The sequence below is a fragment of the Procambarus clarkii genome, chromosome 34, assembly GCF_040958095.1.
Source record: "Procambarus clarkii isolate CNS0578487 chromosome 34, FALCON_Pclarkii_2.0, whole genome shotgun sequence".
NCBI lineage: Eukaryota > Metazoa > Arthropoda > Malacostraca > Decapoda > Cambaridae > Procambarus > Procambarus clarkii.
The window spans coordinates 35,284,967-35,309,028 of record NC_091183.1 but is presented as its reverse complement, the minus strand read 5'-3'; the positions used below and the strand labels follow the sequence as shown (position 1 = coordinate 35,309,028).

At 41.6% G+C, this 24,062-nt stretch overlaps 1 protein-coding gene across 1 annotated transcript in view; it reads right to left on the bottom strand.

Moving 5' to 3' along the window:
* LOC123762015 (moesin/ezrin/radixin homolog 1) overlaps positions 1–24,062 on the bottom strand; it is a 50,848-nt gene that overhangs the window by 11,287 nt on the left and 15,499 nt on the right. The window contains exons 3-6 of the mRNA XM_045748181.2: positions 10,834–11,013; positions 10,278–10,385; positions 6,403–6,656; positions 4,681–4,827 (exon numbers count right to left, since the gene is read on the bottom strand). Coding sequence (XP_045604137.1) covers positions 4,681–4,827; positions 6,403–6,656; positions 10,278–10,385; positions 10,834–11,013 — 689 coding nt within the window. The remainder of the gene's footprint in view (positions 1–4,680; positions 4,828–6,402; positions 6,657–10,277; positions 10,386–10,833; positions 11,014–24,062) is intronic.

Sequence of the window (24,062 nt, the reverse complement as noted above, 5' to 3'; positions counted from 1 at the left end):
GAGAAAGAGAGGTGATATGATCACCACTTACAAAATACTAACAGGAATAGATCAATTTGGCAAAGAGGAATTCCTGAAACCAGGAACTTCACCAAACTCTTGGAAGTCACAGATACACACACACATCTACTGTTGTCATATGTGGACTACATCACACATAAGTGTAAGAAGGCAGCAGACAAGTTCGTCCTAGTCCAAAAGGAAAAAATGAATTGCAGACGATAAACTTATGGTTTAATTTGTAAAAAAATATTTGAAAAGCTAACTACAAGCAGCTTTACTCATATCTAGTCAAACTCAATATACTTAGCTCTTGCCAATATGGTTTCAGACCCAATAAAAGCACTAACGATGCACTTGTTAGTATGATTAACTTGATACATACAGCTCTTGATAAAAATGAGTTCCCTGTTGGGTTATTTGTTGACCTACGTAAGACTTTTGATATTGTCAACCACCAAAATCATCTTCTTAAATTACATCATTATGGAATCAGAGGTCACTCCCTGCAATACCTTCAGTCTTACCTTACTGACAGGCTCCAGTATGTTTATTTATTTATTTATATATATACAAGAAGGTACATTGGGTTTGTGAGAATACATAACATGGTGTTTACAATCTTGTAAAGCCACTAGTACGCGCAGCGTTTCGGGCAGGTCCTTAATCTAACAGATAATTTTAAGTAGGTAAATTCTAGCAGAATTAATAAAATGATAACAGATACATTGCAAGAAAAAAAATGAGATGAGAGAGATTAGTAAGTATATTAAAGCACATTGGTATATTAAAGCTCTGATTGATTACATTGACAGCTTGATTGGTAATTTAAACAAGATTAATAGGCACCATACAGCAAATTGATAACGCATATAAGAAGACAGCAATGATCACAATGGTAAAGTTGTTCGGATTGGATACATGAAGATTGGGAGATTGGGTAGCACTCCCAAGTTTCTGTGAATAATTCCATTTTCCTACACTACACATAAACATTGGTGTGCCACAGGGCAGCATACTTGGCCCTCTCCTCTTTCTCATTTACATTAATGACCTTCCAAATGCCTCTCAAAACCTCAAACCAATCTTATTTGCTGATGACACAACTTTCATTTTCTCCAGTCCTGACCCCCTTGCTCTAAATGTCACTGTGAATACTGAACTAAATAAAGTCCATCTCTGGCTAACTGCTAACAAACTCACTCTTAACATTGACAAAGCTTTCTATATTTTGTTTGGTAATAAATCCTCAAATGAAATTAATCTAAGAATAAACAATATACATATCAGTAGTAAAGTTGATGGTAAATTCCTTGGTGTCCTCATCGATAACAAGCTGAATTTCCAGGGACACGTTCTAAATATAGCAAAAAATGTTTCTAAAACTGTTGGCATTCTTTCTAAGATCAGATATAATGTACCCCGCCGTGCCCTGGTGACGCTCTATTACTCCCTCATCTATCCTTATCTCAACTATGGTATTTGTACTTGGGGGTTCTACTACCCAAAATCATTTACGTCCTCTAATTACTCAACACAAAGCTCCTATTAGAATAATATCTAACTCTGGCCCCAGACAGCACACGGCACCCTTACTCAAATCTCTAAATATGTTAGATATTAAGTCAGCACATCCTCTCTTGTGTACTCTATATATTTAAAACTCCGAATTGTAATGTCAATCCTGACCTTAAAACCTTCTTTGAAGGTTGTAACAGAACCCATGGGCACCACACCAGAAACAAATACCTATTTGATATTCCAAGAGTACGACTTAATCAAACTAGAAATGCTCAACAAATCAAGGGACCTAAAATGTGGAATGACCTTCCCAATCATGTCAAATGCTGTACCTCTCTCAACCACTTTAAGATGAAAACTAAGTAATACCTAATTAACTCCATGTAACCTACCTTACCCCTAAATGTCAACCCATGTCTTACTATTTTTAAACAATGCTGTTTGTTGACCAACTTGTATATTGGCTATTTTCTACCATGTTCCCATCCTTTTTTATCTTTTATATTTTTCAACGCAATTTATACTTTAAGCTCAATTACTATTAAGTTTTAGTCTAAGTGTTTTTTCCCCACCTCACCTGGCCTGAAATGCTATGAGTACTAGTGGCTTTAGGTATTGTATGTACTACCTCTATCTATAAATCCAACATTATGCTTGTAAATCAACTATGTATGTACTTTCCTGAATAAAATTTATTTTACTTTACTAATCAGAGATGTAGGCTAGCAAAGCAACAAACTACAAGGGCTTGGGGAAACTATAGAAATAACAGGACACTAGGGAGCAGAGATGGATACCAGAGTGCTGGAATGAATACGTCAGGGTGAGAAGAGAGGCAGAAAGACAATATAAAAATGACATAGCAAGCAAGGCAAAGACTCAACCTAAATTGTTGCACAGCCACATCAGGAGAAAAACAACAATGAAGGAACAGGTAATGAAACTGAGGATAGAGGTAGACAAATTCACTAAAAACGACAAGTGTGTGAAATTGTTTATGTAATAATCTAAGATGAGGTCTGATAAAGACCTTTTGTGCCCTCTGTAATGCTTTTGGGCTACCGCTCACAGGATGAGTATGGGGTGCACAATAAACTAGCCGCCTTCGGCGGCAACAATCAAATCAAGGTCAAACGCCTCGGTTGGTCGACGTCATACCTATGTACTTAGATTAAAGGCTACATCCTTCATGGGGGGCAAGTGTACATATATACCATGTTTGACTGCTGTAAAAGGTGTTCCGTCGGCTTCGGGCTGTCTTTAATAAAGAGGTCGGTAGTCTTCTTTGATTTATATTACTGTATATGATTAGGTCTATGTTTTAGTTAGGAGTTGTACTTTTTACTCCTGAGCTTGTAAAAGCACCTTCATCACCTTCAGTGATTAAGTGCTTAATTGCACACTAGTTTCTTTATCAGCTATCTCACCCTGTCAGAGTAAATGAGACAGATGTATGTGAATGCATGTGTGTGTATATATGTATGTATATGTGTGTGTGTATGTATATGTATGGGTATAAAATATATATGGAAGCTGATCAGAATTACATTTCACCTTTGTGAATGTACATTAATGACACTATGTAAAAGACACATCAAACACTTTATGTAGGGCATACGTAAATCTGTGTATGTATGTATTTACGTATGTAGGTTAGCTTAGCATTTTAAAAGCACCGAATCACCTTCTGTGGTTGAGTGTTCAATAAACCCTTGAACTATATGTTTAACACTTCTCTAACCCTGTCCATGGAGGACAGAAGAAAATGTATATATGCTGGTTAGCATTGTAAATGTGTGGCCACCTCTGTGGTAGAAAATAATAATAATATAAAAAAAAACTCCTTTACAGAGTATTTATTTCATTATTCTTTCTTATTTTCTTATGTTCATTGTGCATGGTTGATTTGTAATATAATTTTATTGGAGGTGTTGTAGTTTCTGTTCTTAGTTCAGGATTGTACCATCGGTTCAGGTGTCGTCTTATAGTAGTGTTTATTTCTGTGTTGTTATATCCGTTGTTCACCAACACCTGAGTTATTCTTTCAAACTCCCTACTCACGTTGCTCCATTCAGAGCAGTGGATAAGAGCTCGACGAATATAAGCGCTGAGAACACTATCTTTGGGGGCACTCACTCCTACTTTTTAGGCATAATCCTATGTTTGTAGGCTTAGTATATACGCTGGTGCTTAGAGAGGTTCCTGTTTTTATTATAGCACATCCAAGAAAGACAGACTGTTTTTTCACCATTTTCATGGGTAAATCTAAGTCCTGACTCTCTCAAGATGGCATTTTAGATCAATTAGTTCATCTGGGTCTTTTACTATTACAAATATGTCATCGACATAACGGCAGTATCTTCTTGGTTTGTGTCTGATACTGAACTCTCCTCGATGGTTCCCATGTAAAAAGTTAGCAAATAACACTCCTAAGAGAGTAGCCCATTGCTACTCCATCTATCTGTAAATACATGTTACCTTGCGGACTGATGAACGGAGCATCCTTTGTACATGGCTCGAGAAGGCACTCTAAGTGTGGCTCGGGCATGTCTAATTTGGGAGTGTTCTTGTCTCTGTATACTCTGGTCAGGATCATTTCTATGGTGGTGTCGACCGGGACGTTTGGTAAATAAGGATTAGTGAAGCAATAATTCCTTCGTGCTGTGTAGTCTTTATTATTTCCAAGAAATCTGATGATGATTTTATACTATAGTTGTTTGGAATATATGGAGTTAGGAGTTCGTTTAGTCTTTTTGTCAGGTGATAGGTTGGAGTTGGTATCTGACTTATTATTGGACGTAGTGGGTTGTCTGGTTTATGTGTCGTAACATTGCCATAGGCATATTTTAAGCCATAGTCGCCTTAGAGTTTTAGTGAAATGAACACCACTTCTCTTTGCGTTGATTGCAGTAATAGTTTTGTTCACTTTGGATTTAAGGTCTTCCACAGGGCTCCTCGTGATTCGTTGAAATTTAATGTCATCGCCGAGGATGTCGTTGATTGTATTCATATAGTTTAGAGTTGGTATCAACACACATGCTGTTGATTTATGAAGCACATTCAGTGCTTAATTTTCATTGTGGATGTTTATCCTGAAACAAAGGATTAAACTCAAAATTTAAGCTTAACAAACATACAATTTGTTAAATAATAACTTACCTGTCATCTTTCTCATAGATATTGATTCCAAGTGCATCAATTCCTAAAGTGAGTTCTGTGCCTTTCTTGTTCTTAATGTCAAAGAAGTTAACACCATACATCTCGGTGTCCTGAGCTAATTTCAAGTATTCCATCATGGCTTCATCTCTGCAAGTAAGACAGTATATATAAAGCAAGACTAAATGACCAATGCAGTCAATAAGAAGATGAGACAAGTTATATATAAACTGTTGTACGGGGAATTAATTAGCAATTGTATCCAAAAGAACCCACTAAAAGTTAAAATAAATCTTATATATATTTCTTTTTCAAATTTGCATTATTTAAATTCTGAAGCCACGCTACAACAACAAGAAATTTATATAGTTTTTTTTTAAGTACCGAGAATAATAACTAATAAATAATTGCGCCAATGAGCTCTGCAGAGGGCAGGACGTGTTCTCCCAGTACACGCAAGCAGGAGAGGCCTGTATCTGTAAGAATGTCCGTTCGAGGCTGGAGGCCAGACGCCTTGGTCTGGCCTCGCCCAACTTTCACACATGGGACATATGGGAGTGTCGAAGGCCAGTCTGGGTAGGTTCCAGTGCCACGCTTTAAACAAATATCGGCATCTAACTGTCCTCTCCTGCTCATGCAATTTTATATGAAGTATGAAATATTGGTTGTGCTACCTGTAGACATATTTACAAATTAGACCTTTCAGACCAGTTGGCATGAGGTACCTGGAGCTTTGCGATTACTTTATTCACTCTCGTATTCTTGAAGATATCCTCACAGTGTACCCAAAATTTGCCAGTGCAGGCTACTAAACATATGGCCTTGTATGACTAACCATCCTGCGAGATGGGGACTTTTATTACCACTGCTGCCTTATTCAATCTTGTGTTGATGATATCCTCAAAATGCATCCGTAGTCTGCCAGTGCAGACTGTCTATCACATGCCTCTGTATGACTAACCATCCTGTGTGATGGGGATTTTTTAGCATCACCTAGTTAGCTTTTTTTGACACACTGTACTCCACTTCATATAGTCTAGGGTAGCTGCACTAATGCAGATGTACCTCATATTTTAATAACAAAATCATTGCATTGAATGAATTGCACTGTGTCTCTCAGAAATAATTTCTGAGAGACTCAGAAATGGGGGTGGAAGAGAAGGGTCGGGGGATTTTTGGAAAGGGAAGGAGATAGGCATGGAAAAAGGTGAAGAGGGGGGGGGTATGATGAGGGAGAAATTAAATTTTTTTAAGGTGGAGCGTGGTGAGATTGAGAGGAAGGGGGAGGAGAGATGGAGAGGTCCGGGCACAGCCAGGTATTCCCTCTATTGTAGTATTTACAAGGCATGCCGCTTCACAATTCAACAAGCCTGATCTCAATACAGGACTCTGCAGGATGCTCTACCCCCTAAATGCTGTATAATCCCCAATATCACCCTGGCCACTGTCATAGAAAAATACCCTTATAGTCAGTTCACTCTTTAGAAAATATCAGACTTGTATCGAAGTTTCCCAGGAACAAACTACAGACCTTTCCCAGGTTGTAACCCCACAACAGTTGCCTAACTCCCGGCAACTGTTGAGCAACTATTAAGCAAAATAGTTGCTTAACTATTTTCTGCTGGGTGAACATTAGGTGAAATGAAACGTGCCCAACCATTTCTGCCTCGCCCGGGATTCAAATCTGAGATCGGCGATTGTGAATGGGAGCCCAATTGTACTGACCTCAGCATTCCATGGTGCTCCTTGTACCAATTGGTGATCTTCTCCTCCCACTCTTCACGTTTCAGTTTGAACTGATCCATTACTCGCTGAGGCAGCAGCCGATCATTGGCCAGGAAGCCCGGCTTGTGGTACTCCGGTGAGTAGTCCCCATACTTGGCTTGCACGGCATAGGAAGACATCAGTACGGCAGCATCAGGTGGGCAGTAGATTTCATCACTTAAGATGGCATTTTTAACTTGCAAGTAAAACATTCGCTGAAATGCAACATTAGATACACAGTATAATAATAATAATAATTTTAGTTAAAAATAGTAAAGAAGAAAATTATATAGTGGCTAAATCAGTAGTCATATAAATACATCACTACAAATTGGTACTTTTAACCAAATAGTTACTAAAAGTACTATAATTTAAGGAGGATTGCTGTAATTGACCATGTTATTTCGTTTTTGTTGCACATCAATGAAAGCCTCAGTATGGAACATTAATTTGTTAATTAATCAATACATATACATTTAAAGCCTAGATTCTTAAGAACAAATCCACAAGGGCCGTGATGAGGGTTCGAACCTACGTCAGAGATAATCTCAGACGCGCCTTAGTCAACTGCGCCTAGGTTCTTAATCTTATTTACAGCCCCAGACCCCAATACCAGACCCAGTGTGTCTCCCTATACCCACTCCGGCAGGCTCTGGGAATCACCGAAATCATCACTTTTATGTATCACTATGACTTAAAAGATGTCAATAGGTGGGTATAACTTTAAATAGTGAGGAGAAGCAACAGAACAGCTGAAAGAAAATCACAAGGATTTAGCACATTCTCATACAACTATTTGTTTTTGTTTTAACTGTTTAGAGATCGAGTCCCGTACCCCAAAATGGGCATTGATACCCCTCGGATAAGAGTCCTTGATTTAAAGGTACATTTTAATGCTTGTTAACCAGCTGAAGTGAAGAGTAACAACATGACTGAGGCCAGCACGCAGTGTTACCAACACAGCACTAGTTGATATTGTTTAATATCTGCTACTAAATGTCTTATATTACACCTGACACAACATTGCAGTGAATCCTTAGAAGAATTACTGATGCAATACTGCCAGAATTAATAGTTTTCAACTACAGTTCAGACACTTCCAAAAATATATGTAATGCAATTTTTTTTTTTACATGTGAATGCACTATATTTTTGGTCAAATATATATTTATTGAAAGTTTGTGGTCTGTTTGTATCTTTTATTATTACACTCATTAATTTTATTTTATACAATTTAAACTGTGTGTGTGTGTAATTACCTAAGTGTAGTTACAGGATGGTGTGACATCCTGTAACTACACCACTACACTCGTGGTGTCCCGTCTTCCCACTACTCTTTGTGGTATAACACTTTGAAACTGCTGACTCTTTTGGCCTCCACCACCTTCTCACTTAGCTTGTTCCAACCGTCTACCACTCTGTAAAAGAAAACTTTCTACTGTTTTTTCGGCACCTCTGTTTCCTTAACTTGAAACCGTGTCCTCGTGTTCGTGATGTTGCTGTATTCAGGAATTCCTCCTTGTAAATTTGGTCGATTCCTGTTAGAATTTTGTATGTGGTGATCATATCACCGCTTTCTCCTCTATCTTCTAGTTTAGGCATGTTTAATGCCTGTAGTCTCTCCTCGTAACTCTTGTTTTTCAGTTCCGGAAGCCATTTTGTAGCATGCCGCTGCACTTTTTCCATGTGTGTGTGTGTATGTGTGTGTTCGTGTGTGTGTGCGTGTGGGTTTGTGTTTGTGTGCCACTAAGTATGCTAACACACAAAACACTCTTAACTCTGTATTAGACTCGTGTCAGGACTTAGGTTTAGTTATGAAAGCAGAGAAAAGATTCAAATACCTTGGCCTTGAGGTGCCACTGTATGGTCCTGTTGTATTCAGACTCTGTCATCAGTATAAAGAGAGGCTCCGAGCTCTCAAGGCTGTTGCAGGTTATCACTCAAGCTATGGTGCCAATGTCAGAAGTGACAAAATGATGTACTTTGCATACATCTTTAGTGGATTATGCTGTACCTCTGCTTGCTTTGATGCCTCAAAGAAACCTTGGAGAGCTTGAAAAATTGCAGAACGAAGCTTTGAGGATACGAGGGTATCCTTGGGTGCCCTCGTACCACAAAGATACTTAATATGAGAAAGGAACTTAATATTAGGAGCGTCGTTGATCGTGTTACTAAAATTAACTGTCAAATTGGTATAAAAATGCTTAGGCTAACTCATCCTAACACTTGCACAGAAGCCCTCCAGAATTTTTTAATTGAAGGTCAACATTGTTCCAAATGGATAACTAAAACTGGAACTGAACTCAGAATGTATCAGTAAAATAGAGACAATAGAGACAATAACGGCACTTTCCTTACTCCGTGGGAGATTACACCCTTTCCAGTTTTAATTCCTCCCTTTCCACCCAAGAAGCAAATTAGAGATCAGCCCAAGCTTCGTCATGAGGCAAAGCTCAACGCCTTAAGCCATATTGATGCTCTGTCCACAGAGCATTCTCTCTCTCAAATCATATACACTGATGGTTCCCTACACCGCCCCACGGGTGCAGCTGGAAGTGCAGTTGTCCTGACAATGGGCGATGGCTTATACTTTGAGTGGGGAGTCTGTATAAACAACCGGGCCTCTACCCTTCAGACCGAACTATTTGCCTTGCTCCTTGCACTGAAATGTGTACAGGTCTCCAAACTTGACACATTAATTGTAAGTGACTCCTTATCATCCTTAATTGCTCTCAACTAAACTGTAACATGCTCGTGTCCGAAGCTAGGCACAAATACAACAAAATTATTAAGGATGGTAACAGAGTCCATTTCATGTGGTCTCCATCTCATGTTGGCCTCCGAATGCATGATAGAGCTGATAAGTTAGCCAAAGAATCTGCCTTTAAAGGAGCCGTTGAGTGTAACCTTGGATTGTCAATGAGCAATCCGAGAGCAGCAGTACACCGAGAACTTCAACAAGATCTTGTAGATCTGAGGCAAAGTGAAATCGACACCAGTAATTCCATCTATCATCATACTATCATACAAGAGAAGCCAAACATCTATGGTTCATCCAATGGATGTGTTAGCAATAGGTGTTAGCTTGTTGTGGAATTGTATCCTGGGGAGGGTCAGTACTTCGCCCTTGGGGAAGGGGGATCTCGATATATGCCTAACATATATAAACACTGGCTGCCTGTCTGGTTGATACCTGGTTGATGGGGTTCTGGGAGTTCTTCTACTCCCCAAGCCCGGCCCGAGGCCAGGCTCGACCCCAACGAAATTTATTATTTGTGTAACTATTATTACTACAGTGTTCCTTCTATTTGTATAACATACTTTTAGAACCTAAAAATATTTATGCTTGCATCTCGAGAATACTTTTTAACAGTCCTTAGAGGTTTCTCCTTATTACTTAAAAAAGTGTCCTTGTAGGTTCACCTCTTAGGTCCTCAACACGTATAGCTGAGTTCTATTAGATCTTCTTTTCAATCCATATAGGGAGTCAGTTTCCGCAATTACTCTGACTATTTGTACACTGTAAACGTTCTTCCTTATATTTCCTTTGACTCACCTGGGTGTTCATCATCTATCTGTGTTCTCTGGTCTAAGTCACAACCCTTGTCTAATAGTATGTGCTTGTTCTCCATGTCGATGCCCCTTTAAACTGTGTACGTCGTGGTCATGTCTGTGTGTTAACAAGCACAGTACGCCATTCCCATACACTTCCTGTCAACAAGCACCTTTCTCAGTGCTTCCCTAACTACCCATATAAATTTTCTCAATTTCCCATGTACACAGCGTTTAAAATGAGAAGCAGAAGGCAATCATGAAAGTCAAATAAAGCTTCTCACCAGTGTGATTTCTTGAATGATCTCTTCAGTAACGTCCTCAGGGTAAAACTTGGCACGAAACTTAAACTGTAGAGGCGTTTCATGCACTTTGCCCACTTGCTGCAAGACCTACAGGAAATAATAACTTATTAACAGAATTAATAGGCTTCATTAGAAACTTTAACTCCTAAGGCATAATTCCTTAGGCCTTATATGATTTTAAATATAGATAAGAACTTTAATAATTATTCCGTTTCATTTATAGCTTGAACTATAATGGTAGGAAAAAGCAGTGCTACCAATATTTTACAGCCTTCTAAACTTCATTAACAAAGTGTATTCAAGCCTAATGTTTGCTTTTCAGTGTGAATTGTTAAATCGATCGTTTCAAATTGTAATAACGAGAAATTTCCTGACACCCTCGAACCTGTTTCTTAAGACACATCATCCTTTTATTTTTTAATTTTCATAAAAAAATATCTCTAAATGGCATAGTTACATTTCCCAGTATAGTGTAGCAAGAGCTGGGTGACTAACGTTATTGACGAGGAGCCAGATGGTGGCCTTGGTGACTCACCTTCTTGGTGAGAACGAGCCAGGTGGTGAAACCTTTGCTGTCCGTAAACTGGAGGCCGAAGAACCAGATCTCACGGAGACCGATGGTGCGCACTACCTGGTCGAAGAGCTGCTTGCCCGTTGTCGTGGGCTTGATGGCGAACTCCAGCTCCGCGTCCATGGTGGTGATTCGCACGCTCATCTGAGGAGGTGAAAAATGGCAACTGCACCAATGGTTTGGGGCTCACAATAAACTTATTCAACTGCTCTACACCATCTTCAATTCTACATTGTCCAGCACCATATAAAATGTCCCACAGCATATTATTATGGTGTGGGACACTTAATAATTTGTTGAGTTCGTTATCTACTCACAGTCGAGGATCCCGGGCGGGACAGAAATGGTTGGGCACTTTTCCTGTCACCTATTCCCTCTGTTCACCTTGGAGTAAATAGGTACCCAGGAGTTAAACAACTGGTGTGTTGTTGTTGATTTAGAGGCGACGACGATCGTGGGATTGGATACGCCCCGGCGTACCCGTATAGGGTTAATCGCAAAACCGAATGACAGGCAGATGATTTGGGGAGCCGCAGGAGTCCCTCAGGTGAAGAGCACCGCCCCCTTCCCACACAGAGAACACTGGGTAGCAAAACCAAATACTCAGTCCCCAATTAAAACGCAAAAGTCATCCGGTCTTCCCCCGACAGAGCAGAAGCCAGCTGCCTACCACGTCTGAGGGCACACCAGGAGCCCACCAAGACCCGCCAACTCCCGGCACCTCTCAGCCAAGCCGGCGCCGGACACCGTCACCCCGCCCGAAGAACCAGCCAAAAAACGTTCAAAATCTATCAACAATCCTGTGACCCAAAGCGATATGTGCGCCAGGCGTCTTACAAACCGAACCATTGAATAGGGATGCCAAACGGCAGTAGCAAATCTAAAATCGCGAAAACAGAACATGATCCGGCGGCTCGAAGGCGGAGGTTTCCATACGTTCGCTTGGAAAGGAGGGATGGAGGGAGGTGGAAATAGCCTAAGCTAATGTATCCCTCAACCCGTCCTCATCTAAAGTCCATTACATCCAGCGGTCGACCCCACAGACACATTCATAAATTTTTACATGCTGTTCATTCAAAACGGGACTTTTCTCAAATATAAATTAATATTATAATATATAGGCATATTGTGCATATATAGGCATATCTAGGTTAGGTTAAGTTAGGTGTTTAGGTTCTGTTGTTGATGAAGATGTTTTAGATTTAACTACTCAGAACGAAATGTCCATGAAGCACGGGCTATGGTGAGTCCGTAAGGTTCTGTTGGCGATTATTTGTATTTGTAGTACGTGGGTGAAGCATTTATAGCGTTGTGGTTCAAACAAAATTCGTCAGTGAAGCACTTGTCCCGGAAGTGTTCGAACATCAACAGTTGTGAGTCGTGTGTAAACCGTTTTTCATTCATAAACCGGGGGTTTGGCGGGTGCATGGAATCACTTTTGGGTCTTTGTTTGGAGGACGGGCTGCGTCAGCGAACAACCCATCCTCGACTCAAGTCCATTACATCCAGCGGTCAACCCCACAGACGCATTCATAAATTTTAACATGCTGTTCATTCAAAACGGGAATTTTCTCAAGTATAAATTAATATTATAATATATTAACATATTGTGTATAAATAGGCATAGGTTAGGTTAGGTCAGGTGTTTAGGTTCTGTTGGCGATTATTTGTATTTGTAGTACGTGGGTGAAGCATTTACAGCGTTGTGGTTCGAACAAAATTCGTCAGTGAAGCACTTGTTCCGGATATGTTCGAACGTCAGCAGTTGTGAGTCGTGTGTAAAGCGTTTTTCATTCATAAATAGGGGGTTTGGTTGGTGCCTGGAATGGACTTTGGGTCTTTGTTTAGAGGACGGGCTGTGTTTACGAATGAAACAACCCGTCCTCACACTAGGTTGTTTAAAGCAGCGGCCGTGTTCCCCAGCCGCATTCATCAATTTTAACATACTGTGTATTAAAAATGGGTTTGTTCTCATATGAATTAATATTATTATCCATAAAAAATTTATGTATAGTTAGGCGTAGGTTAGGTTAGATTAGGTGTTTAGGTTCTGTTGGCGATTATTTGTATTTGAAGTACATTGGTGAAGCAGTTATAAGGTTGTGGTTCGAACAGGACCTGAGCGAAGAACTTTTTCCGGAAGTGTTCCGGAATACGTCAATAGTTGTGAGTCGTGTGTAAACCGTTTTTCATTCATAATCAGGGATTTGACAGCTAGGTTAACGAGCTTGGCTCTTTGTTTGCGAGGACGGGTTGAATGAAAAGTTGTTTACATACGACTCACATCTGATGACGTTCGAAACTTCTCGAACAATGCTTCGCTGACGAGCTTTATTTGAATCACAAATCTAAATGCGTCTCCCATGTATTTCTAAACACCTAGCCTAACCTACGCCTAGCTATAGATTGAAGTTTATTATATAATAATATTAATGTATACATGAGAACAAACTTATTTCTAAGGTAGAATACGCCTTGTGGGCCTGAGGACAGGTGGCACCAAAACAAACTGGTCCTGATTGGCTGTCCAGCCCGTCCCCCAAACAAAGACCCAAAAGTGATTCCATGCACCCGCCAAACCCCCTGTTTATGAATGAAAAAAAGGTTTACACAGGACTCACAATATTGACGTTCGAACACTTCCGGGACAAGTGCTTCACTGACGAATTTTGTTCGAACCACAACGCTGTAAATGCTTCACCCACGTACTACAAATACAAATAATCGCCAACGGAACCTAAAACACCTAACCTAACCTATGCCTATATATGCACAATATGCTAATATATTATAATATTAATTTATATTTGAGAAAATTTCTGTTTTGAATGAACAGCATGTAAAAATTTATGAATGCGTCTGTGGGGTCAACTGCTGGATGTAAAGGACTTGAGTCGAGGACGGGTTGCGCCGTCAGAGTATCGAACAGATGACAATGAAGGGACCTTAATTTATTCTCCAGCTGTTGATTGGTGTACACGGGGGAGACATCTCCCGTCACGCAGGGTGCAGTCGCACCTCCACAGATCTCCAATATTAGCGTTTGATACTGGTAATGGCTCAAAAGGGCCACCATTTACGGGCTATTCATGCCCGTGCCACCTTTTGGGTGGCTTAATCTTCATCAATCAATCGATTGGTGTACACTACTCGTTCACGCTCGCCACAGCGAAGACCAGCCGACCCACCTCCTCGCGTACCACCTCCTGGTCACTTGGGACGGACTGGCTGATTACATCACACGAAATATTGTCATCGGAAGGTAAGTGAACAGCAGCCATTATTAGGTAGATTAGACCGGTGGAAGCTAGTTACGATATGCATGAACGCCAGACGTAAGTGATTATTTGAGACAAATGCAATTCATTTTGCCTAGTCAGAAGTGTGACAACCTAAGCAACCCATAACAACCTAAGCAACCCGTAACAACCTAAGCAACCCATAACAACCTAAGCAACCCATAACAACCTAAGCAACCCATAACAACCTAAGCAACCCATAACAACCTAAGCAACCCATAACAACCTAAGCAACCCATAACAACCTAAGCAACCCATAACAACCTAAGCAACCCATAACAACCTAAGCAACCCATAACAACCTAAGCAACCCATAACAACCTAAGCAACCCATAACAACCTAAGCAACCCATAACAACCTAAGCAACCCATAACAACGCAGCCCGTAACAACCTAAGCAAGAGATCCTTTACTGCTAGAATCCACTCAGTAAAACATCTAAACTATTGGGACCAACTAAAGAACCTAAATCTGTATTCCCTTGAGCGCAGAAGGGGGATACATAATAATTTACACGTGGAAAATATTAGAGGGGCTGGTCCCAAACCTGCACACAGAAACACCATCACATGAGACCAGGAGGCATGGCAGGATGTGCAGAATACCCCCGTTGAAGAGCAGAGGTGCAACAGGTACTCTGAGAGATAACTCTATACCTGGTTGATACCTGGTTGATGGGGTTATGGGAGTTCTTCTACTCCCCAAGCCCGGCCCGAGGCCAGGCTCGACTTGTGAGAGTTTGGTCCACCAGGCTGTTGCTTGGAGCGGCCCGCAGGCCCACATACCCACCACAGCCCGGTTGGTCCGGCACTCCTTGGAGGAACAAATCTAGTTTCCTCTTGAAAATGTCCACGGTTGTTCCGGCAATATTTCTATCAACATCAGAGGCCCGAGACTGTTCAACACGCTTCCACTACACATAAGGGGCATAACTGGGCGACCCCTCGCAGTGTTCAAGAGAGAACTGGACAAACACCTCCAAAGGATACCTGATCAACCAGGCTGTGAGTCATACGTCAGCGCGTCCATCAGCCTGGTTGACCGGTCCAGCAACCAGGAGGCCTGGTCGACGACCGGGCCGCGGGGACGCTAAGCCCCGGAAGCACCTCAAGGTAACCCATTAAACCTAGCGATACTAATGCTCAGAAAATGTGAATACTTCGCACTGTTGACGGATATTCCTTTATGAATGCGAGGTATTAGAGGCGAGAACACGTTGTATTGTAGTGCGGAAAACTGACTGTAGAGCTGCTGGCGGTAAATATATGGTGCTTAAATCTGAGCAATAATCTAGCAGTAACTCATGTGTTCGATATTAGATTTATTATTAAACATTTAATAATTATTTATTATTAATTAATTATTGAAAATTAGAATTATTAAGCACCCGTTAATATTACCACATTGCGGTAGGTGACACAGGCAGGTCCTGCGGTCTATCCTTGCCCCTTGCTGGAGGCGACCTGAGCAAGCTTTAGCTATTTGCTGAATAGAAAACGTTAGTTATTCCTATTTTAATTACGTTTTTTTCTGGGCCCTGGAACTGTTAAGTCCTTTATTACAGCTTATTAACCGACTAGCAATTATACATTTACTTGGTTCAGAGATGAAGTAATCATTCATTGTGGCGGGGGACAGGCAGCCAGGGTATATTTATACACGAACTCCTGGGTACCTACTTACTGCTAGGGGGAATTGGTGTATTAGGTGATAGGAAATATGCCCAGCTATTTCTCTCCCGCCCGGGGTACATATGTATCCCGGGCAGGATAATGTGTATATGTATCCCGGGCAGGATAATGTTTATATGTATCCCAGACAGGATAATGTGTATATGTATCCCGGGCAGGATAATGTGTACATGTATCCCGGGCAGGATAATGTGTATATATATCCCGGGCAGGATAATGTGTATATGTATCCCGGGCAGGATAATGTGTATATGTATCCCGGGCAGGATAATGTGTATATGTATCCCGGGCAGGATAATGTGTACATGTATCCCGGGCAGGATAATGTGTACATGTATCCCGGGCAGGATAATGTGTACATGTATCCCGGGCAGGATAATGTGTACATGTATCCCGGGCAGGATAATGTGTACATGTATCCCGGGCAGGATAATGTGTACATGTATCCCAGGCAGGATAATGTGTACATGTATCCCGGGCAGGATAATGTGTACATGTATCCCGGGCAGGATAATGTGTACATGTATCCCGGGCAGGATAATGTGTACATGTATCCCGGGCAGGATAATGTGTACATGTATCCCGGGCAGGATAATGTGTACATGTATCCCGGGCAGGATAATGTGTACATGTATCCCGGGCAGGATAATGTGTACATGTATCCCGGGCAGGATAATGTGTACATGTATCCCGGGCAGGAAAATGTGTACATGTATCCCGGGCAGGATAATGTGTACATGTATCCCGGGCAGGATAATGTGTACATGTATCCCGGGCAGGATAATGTGTACATGTATCCCGGGCAGGATAATGTGTACATGTATCCCGGGCAGGATAATGTGTACATGTATCCCGGGCAGGATAATGTGTACATGTATCCCGGGCAGGATAATGTGTACATGTATCCCGGGCAGGATAATGTGTACATGTATCCCGGGCAGGATAATGTGTATATGCACCATCTGCTGCTGTAAGCCTGAGCTAATGTAAACTTTGTCAGCAGAACTTTTCAAGCACCTTACTTTACTACACAAAGGTCTGTGAAAAAACTCAGTTTGGAGATAACTATTTCGCTTGGGTATGGGGTCCACTATCACTCGCAGGATGGGGGGTCCACTATCACTCGCAGGATGGGGGTCCACTATCACTCGCAGGATGGGGTCCACTATCACTCGCAGGATGGGGGTCCACTATCACTCGCAGGATGGGGTCCACTGCCACTCGCAGGATGGGGTCCACTGCCACTAGCAGGATGGGGTCCACTGCCACTAACAGGATGGGGTCCACTATCACTCGCAGGATGGGGTCCACTATCACTCGCAGGATGGGGTCCACTATCACTCGCAGGATGGGGTCCACTATCACTCGCAGGATGTGGTCCACGGCCATTCGCAGGATGGGGTCCACTGCCACTAGCAGGATGGGGTCCACTATCACTCGCAGGATGGGGTCCACTGCCACTCGCAGGATGGGGTCCACTATCACTCGCAGGATGGGGTCCACTATCACTCGCAGGATGGGGTCCACTATCACTCGAAGGATGGGGGGTCCACTATCACTCGAAGGATGGGGGGTCCACTATCACTCGCAGGATGGGGTCCGCTGCCACTCGCAGGATGGGGTCCACTATCACTCGCAGGATGGGGTCCACTATCACTCGCAGGATGGGGTCCACTGCCACTAACAGGATGGGTTACTCACCTGTGTACTCACCTAGTTGTGCTTGCAGGACTAGCCTAGTGCCTACCTCTGAACATTTTCCAGCTTCGTCTTGTGCTTGACAAGGTACGGGCTCCATGCTGGGGCCGCATACTCCAGGATTGGTATTACGTGGTATACAGGGTTCTGAATTATTCCTTACACAAGTTCCTGAAGGCAGTTCTGATGTTAACCAGCCTTGCGTACGTCGCCGATGTTATTCTTTTAATGTGGGCTTCAGGAGACAGGTTTGGTGTGATATCAACGCCTAGATCTTTCTCTCTGTCTGTTTCATGAAGGACTTCTTCTCCCATTTGGTATCTTGTGTCTGGCCCCTTATTTCCACTGCCTAGTTTCATTACCTTACATTTACTTGGGTTGAACTTTAGTAGCCATTTGTTGGACCATTCATTCGGTTTGTCTAGGTCATCTTGTAGCCTCATACTATCTTCCTCTGTCTTAATCCTCCTCATAATCTTTGCATCATCAACAAGCAATGAGAGGAACGATTCTATACCCTCTGGGAGATCATTTACATATATCAGAAACGGTATAGGTCCAAGGACCGAACCCTGCGGGACTCCACTAGTGACGCCTCACCAATCTCAAACCTCACCCCTCACAGTGACTTGCTGTCTTCTGTTGCTTAGGTACTCCCTGATCCAGTGAGTACCTTCCCTTTCACTTCTGCCTGCATCTCCAGCTTGTGCACTAGTCTCTTATGTGGTACTGTGTCAAAGGCTTTCCGGCAATCCAAAAATATGCAGTCTGCCCATCCCTCTCTATCTTGCCTGATTTGTGTTGCCTGGATTTGTGTTGCCTAGAATTCAATTAATCCTGTGAGGCAGGACTTGCCATCCCTGAACACATGCTGATGTTGTGTTACAAAGTTCTTTCGCTCCAGATGTTCCACCATTTTTTTTCGCACAATCTTCTCCATCATCTTGCATGGTATGCAAGTTAGGGACACAGGCCTGAAGTTCAGCGTCTCCTGCCTATGCCAATATACAATATTTTTGTATATTGGGATTACATTGGCCATCGTCCAAATTCTTGGCAGTTCACCTGTTACCAGTGACTTGTTGTACACCATGGAGAGTGGAAGGCACAGAGCTTCTGCTCCTTTAGTATCCATGGTGAGATTCCATCCGGGCCTCTAACCTTTGTCACATGCAATTCTAGCAGATGCTTCCTCACCTCCCCCTCTGGTAATCACAAACTCCTCTAGTGGTGTCTGGTTTGCTATTCCCTCTCTTATCTCTGGGACTTCTCCTTGCTCTACTGTGAAGTCCTTCTGGAATTTCTTATTAAGTTCTTCGCAAACCTCCTTGTGGTTTGCAGTGAATCTGTCTGCCTCTACCTTCAATTTCATTACCTCTGAGTGTGTGTGTGTGTGTGTGTGTGTGTGTGTGTGTGTGTGTGTGTGTGTGTGTGTGTGTGTGTGTGTGTGTGTGTGTGTGTGTAATATATATATTACACACATAAACTCCAGTTTATGTCAAACGTCTACCACTCGTACTTTTCAAACCTAGTATTGGAACCTTCCGGTAAGTTTGCGTCTATAACGTTACGTGGCGACGTACATGAACGCATAGCAATACATGGTGTCATTGAGTACATATACAACTAGGTGAGTACAAGTAAACATACTGCTGGACTTGAGTACCGCGTGGGGCGGCGGTCGCCTCAGGCCGGGTGAAGGTAAGAGGCTACTGTGGCGCTAATCAATGTTATCATCTTCGTGTCTAGTGTCCAGACCCGAGTGTTCTTACAAGGAGTAAGGAAGAATAAGACATTTATTCAAATTTGTATGCCATTCATGGCCCGCCCACCCTGTAGGGGTGGAGCGGGCCATGAATATAATATCAAAATCTTGAATTTTAACAATATCCCCACCCCTCTGGTGTGGGGGATGGGTATGAGGTGCATAATAAAGAAATGAAATGAAAAAAAAATGGGAAGGGGACGCACAATCGCCCAGTGTTTTCCTCTGGTGTGCAGCAAGTTTTATAATATGGACCACGACCAAAAGCTGGGAGTCTGTTTATGTGGTATAGATGATAGGCCTACTACTCGTATCTTTATACTTCGCCCTCTCTCTCGCGCGCGCGCGTGTGTATGCGGCAACTACTTTTCGTTATAGCTTTCCTATATAAATTATGTTAAATATTAGCAAACATTTGTCATCGGATACGAAGACTACACAGCAAAGCCGCAATAGGCAATCTCATAAATGAACTTCACAATATAAACTGGGAATCTGAATTAGATAATACACATGATATAAATTCATTAAGACATGCTCCTCACCAATGTCTGCTACAACACACACAGCCTCTACAACACTCACTGTCCTCTCCTCACCAAGCAAGTAACTGACAACACTAAACAACACCTGAAGCGGTATACTTAAAGCAATTAACAAGACACTTGAATATGATAAAATAGGATTGGCCTAGTTGCAAAAGAACAATAAAATGATAGTCATCAATGCCCGCCAATATAATGCGTCAAACTATCCTATTTTGAAGATATATTTAAAGAAGGAAAAGAGAAAAGCGCATGGGGAACAGTTTTGACATCTTAGGCTTTAAACAACACTCGCATAACAGATTAAACTCTCCGAAGGGGAGTTACACACTACCAACAGACTTAGAAACTGCAACTGAATTTAATTGTATAATTTTATTTATTGGCGTTAACGTTGCCAGAAATATCCCATACACCCCAGACACATGTTACTACATATCTCACCAGCAGCTATCTGTTACGTACTCCTAGCAGAATACGTATATAAATTTAAAATAAATATTATTTTATTTTATCATTGCATGTATATGTACACACATTGTGTTTTGGGTAAATTGTCGTGTGGTTTGGCAGCGTCAGTGAACAAGAGCGCGGTTGTCTCTGCACACGTCTATTACTTGATTGATACGGGAAAGCTGGACCTGTTCAGTTTGAGAGTTCCAGTTGTCACTTTTATTTAGTTAGGAAATGCTTTATATATTGTAATTAAACAGGTGTCATTATACTTATATATTTTGTAAGTAACTATTATATGTAACTTGCAGTCTTATGTGTTTTGAGAACAAGTGGTTGTTCAATTAGTTTATAATATTAAAAAGTCCTTAGTTTCCATCCCTCATCCTGGGATGAGGCAGACGGGAGGTGAGAATATGGGTGGCGACAGAGCGAGAGTTCAGTAGCTGAGCAGAAACCGGGGAGATAACACTTGTTGGAGTTAAGTCATTCTTTTATTCTAGCCATATAATTATTCTTAGTATTGATTTAATGTCTGGAAGTTACAGTGATATTTTTTTTAATGTGATATATTGTGACCATATAATCATCTGTTTGCTTTTGAGATTTATTTAATATAATAGTATATATCTATACTTAGTGTCTTTATTCTTCAGTCCTATGAAGATTCTATTTTGTGCTCAGTACTTATTAAGGGGTTATACTGGTGATTCGCTATTGAGAACAGCAGTTGTGTCGTATCCCTAGACTTATTAAAGTTTGGCTGCTGTAGGATCACGAGCCGTAACGTACGATAGGTAACAAAGAGTTATGGGGGCCTGTGCCGGGAAATATTGTCCCACTTAACTTAACTATGCTAATCTAACCTTGCCTTCCTAGGTACCAGTGTGTCAAGTCTCTGTGTGTTTCTTAAGAACTATTCCATGTGCCAAGCAAGCCTTCCTGTGTGTCAAGTAACAACGTTTCACGATTTTGAGGTAAGTCATCCTATATATTTTGTTTGTGCAGTGAGGCCAAGCGAATTTTCAGTGTGGTGACAATTTTACAGTGAAGTGTAGTGCAGTGCCATTATTTTAATTATTTTTGTGAATCAAGTGCCAAGTGTTAGTAACGATGGAGGAGAAAGTTGCAGCGTTGGTGGCTCACCCAGACTTTGAAGGGATTCAGAACCTTAAAAAGACTGAGTTAATACAAATGGCAAATCAGTTGGATTTGACCGCCAGCAATAGAATGGTTAAAGCCCAAATATTGAAAGTCATTGTGACGCATTTTGTTGAGAATGGGGATTTAGATGAAGAAATTCTAGAAGAGTTAAGAGAGGAGTCGAGTGATCAGATGACGTTAAAGCGTCTTGAGTTAGAAGCTCGCCAATTAGAGCTTGAAGCTCAAAAAGAACAGAAAATATTAGAGGCTGAAGCTCGTCAAAGAGAGATTGAAGCTCAACAGCAACAGCAAATATTAGAGGCTGAAGCTCGTCAAAGAGAGATTGAAGCTCAACAGCAACAGCAAATATTAGAGGCTGAAGCTCAGCAAAGGGAGCTGGAGACTAGGCGTTTAGAAATTGCGGCACAAAACCAGAGAGGTTTAATTGAGTTGCAACTTGAAGCCACAAAGAAGCAACAAGCCGAGGAACAAACTAGGCAATTAGAGATTCAACAACAAATGGCTGACACTAACTTCAGGCTTGAATCACAGCGTATGGCAGCTGGGCATGGAAATACTAGTAATGTTTCAACAAATAGTGATAATAATCCCATCAGGATGAATAAGTATATAGAGTTGCCCAAGTTCAATGAGGAAGATCCTGAGGTTTTCTTTGCACATTTTTATAAAATTGCCATCAGTATGAACTGGCCAAGGGATCAGTGGGTAGCCATTATGCAGTCTCAATTCAAGGGGCGTAGTCAGGAGGTTTTCACATCCTTACCTGACGCTCATAGTTTTGATTATGACTTTGTAAAGAAAAGCATCTTAAATGCTTATCAACTAAATCCAGAGGCACACAGGCAAAAGTTCAGGAACCTAAGGAGAATCAAGGATCAAACAATAGCAGATTTTACTCGTCAGAAGACGAATTTTTGCAACAGATGGTTAAAGTCACTTGCAGTCACTGATTTTGATGCTCTAAAGAATCTTCTCATAATGGAAGAAGTATTGTCCTGTCTTCCAGACCAGTTGTCTACTTTTATGGCAGAACAAAAGAATGTAACAGATATTGATGAGCTGTCAAAGCTCGCGGATGAGCATGAGTTGCTGACTAAGGCCCCGTTTACGGCCACTTCACCTAAGTCTAGTCGTAGAGTAAATTTCAATGCTCACCGTACTCCTTATCAGTATAAGTCTCCTCCTGGTACTCCAGTTACTCCCATGAGCTCTTCTCTTACAAAACCTAATCCTGCTACTTCCTTGTCAGGAATGTCAAATAATAATAAGGTTATTTCTAAACCTACAGTTGGTTCTACCAGTGTGTCCACTGTAAGGTCCTGTTCCCATTGTAAGAGAAAAGGCCATGGAATTCATTCATGTTTTATATTGCACCCTGAGTTACGACCAACTGGTCTCATTTATTGCAGAGGTGTGCAAAATAAACTTACTAATAAACATGTAACTGTAAACCCCAATTGGGTGAAACAGTATTCACCATATATGTCTTCAGGTGAAGTCTTGTGTATTAATGGGAAGTGGAAGCCAGTGGTTATTCTTCGTGATACAGGTGCTTCCCAAACCATAATTTCATCCAGTATTCTTTCTGATGTTGAAAAGAGAGAGACAGGAAAGTTTGTTGTTCTTCAGAGTGTTGCAGGATGTAAAACTGTACCTCTAATAGACATTAATTTCAGATCCACCATTACACCACGTTTATGCACTGTGGGTGTTAGTACACAGTTGCCCATCCCAGGTGTGGATGTTATATTGGGTAATGATGTGGCCATAAATCATGTTGTGGGTGAGATTGATCCCCGTTTGTGTAAACAGCCAGTTGCAGACCATGTTTATTCTGCCTGTGCTGAAGTTAGTTCTATGAATGAACCTGTTGTAGAAGATGGTTTTGTCCCTTCTACCTGTGCTGATGTCAGTACTCTTATAAATCCAGTTGTCAGTTCTGATGTTGTTACTCAAGCATTTGTTCCAGTAACCAGTACCCCTTCAGTGGAGAAATGGGATGTGGTTGTTCCAGATTCCTGTGTGGCCGATTTAGTTGTTGAGAGTAAGCCTGATACTATGACTCTGCTTTATTCCAATAAATTGGGAAAGGATGTCCATGTACCATTGTCTTGCCCGCTCACTACGAACGTTGTGCCAGGAGTTGAGAGAAACTTAAAAGCCACGACTCTGTATTCCAGCCAAGTGAATGGTTTAGGACAAGATGTCGGGTTGGCAGAAGTATTCCCGCTCACTCCAAGTTTAGAATCAGTTGTCGAGAGTAAGTCCGTTGTGGAGGCCCCGCCTCACCCTAGTCAAGGTGATATAATAGGGGAGGAGGTCAAACTACCTGTTACTTGCCCGCTCACTTCAGATTCCCTTCATTTAATTGCTTTGAGTAGAACTGACCCTAAGATTTCAGAGAGAAGCAAGGAGACAGTCTGTACTGTAGATCCAGTTTTGGAGAGTGTGGGAAAGCAGCCAGAGGATCAGCTTCTGTTGAGTAGATGGAGACCCATTGAGCCTCCCTCTTCAGTTGTCTGTGAGGATGTGACCCAGCTTGGTAGTGATATTGTTGATTGTGAGCAGACAGTACTCC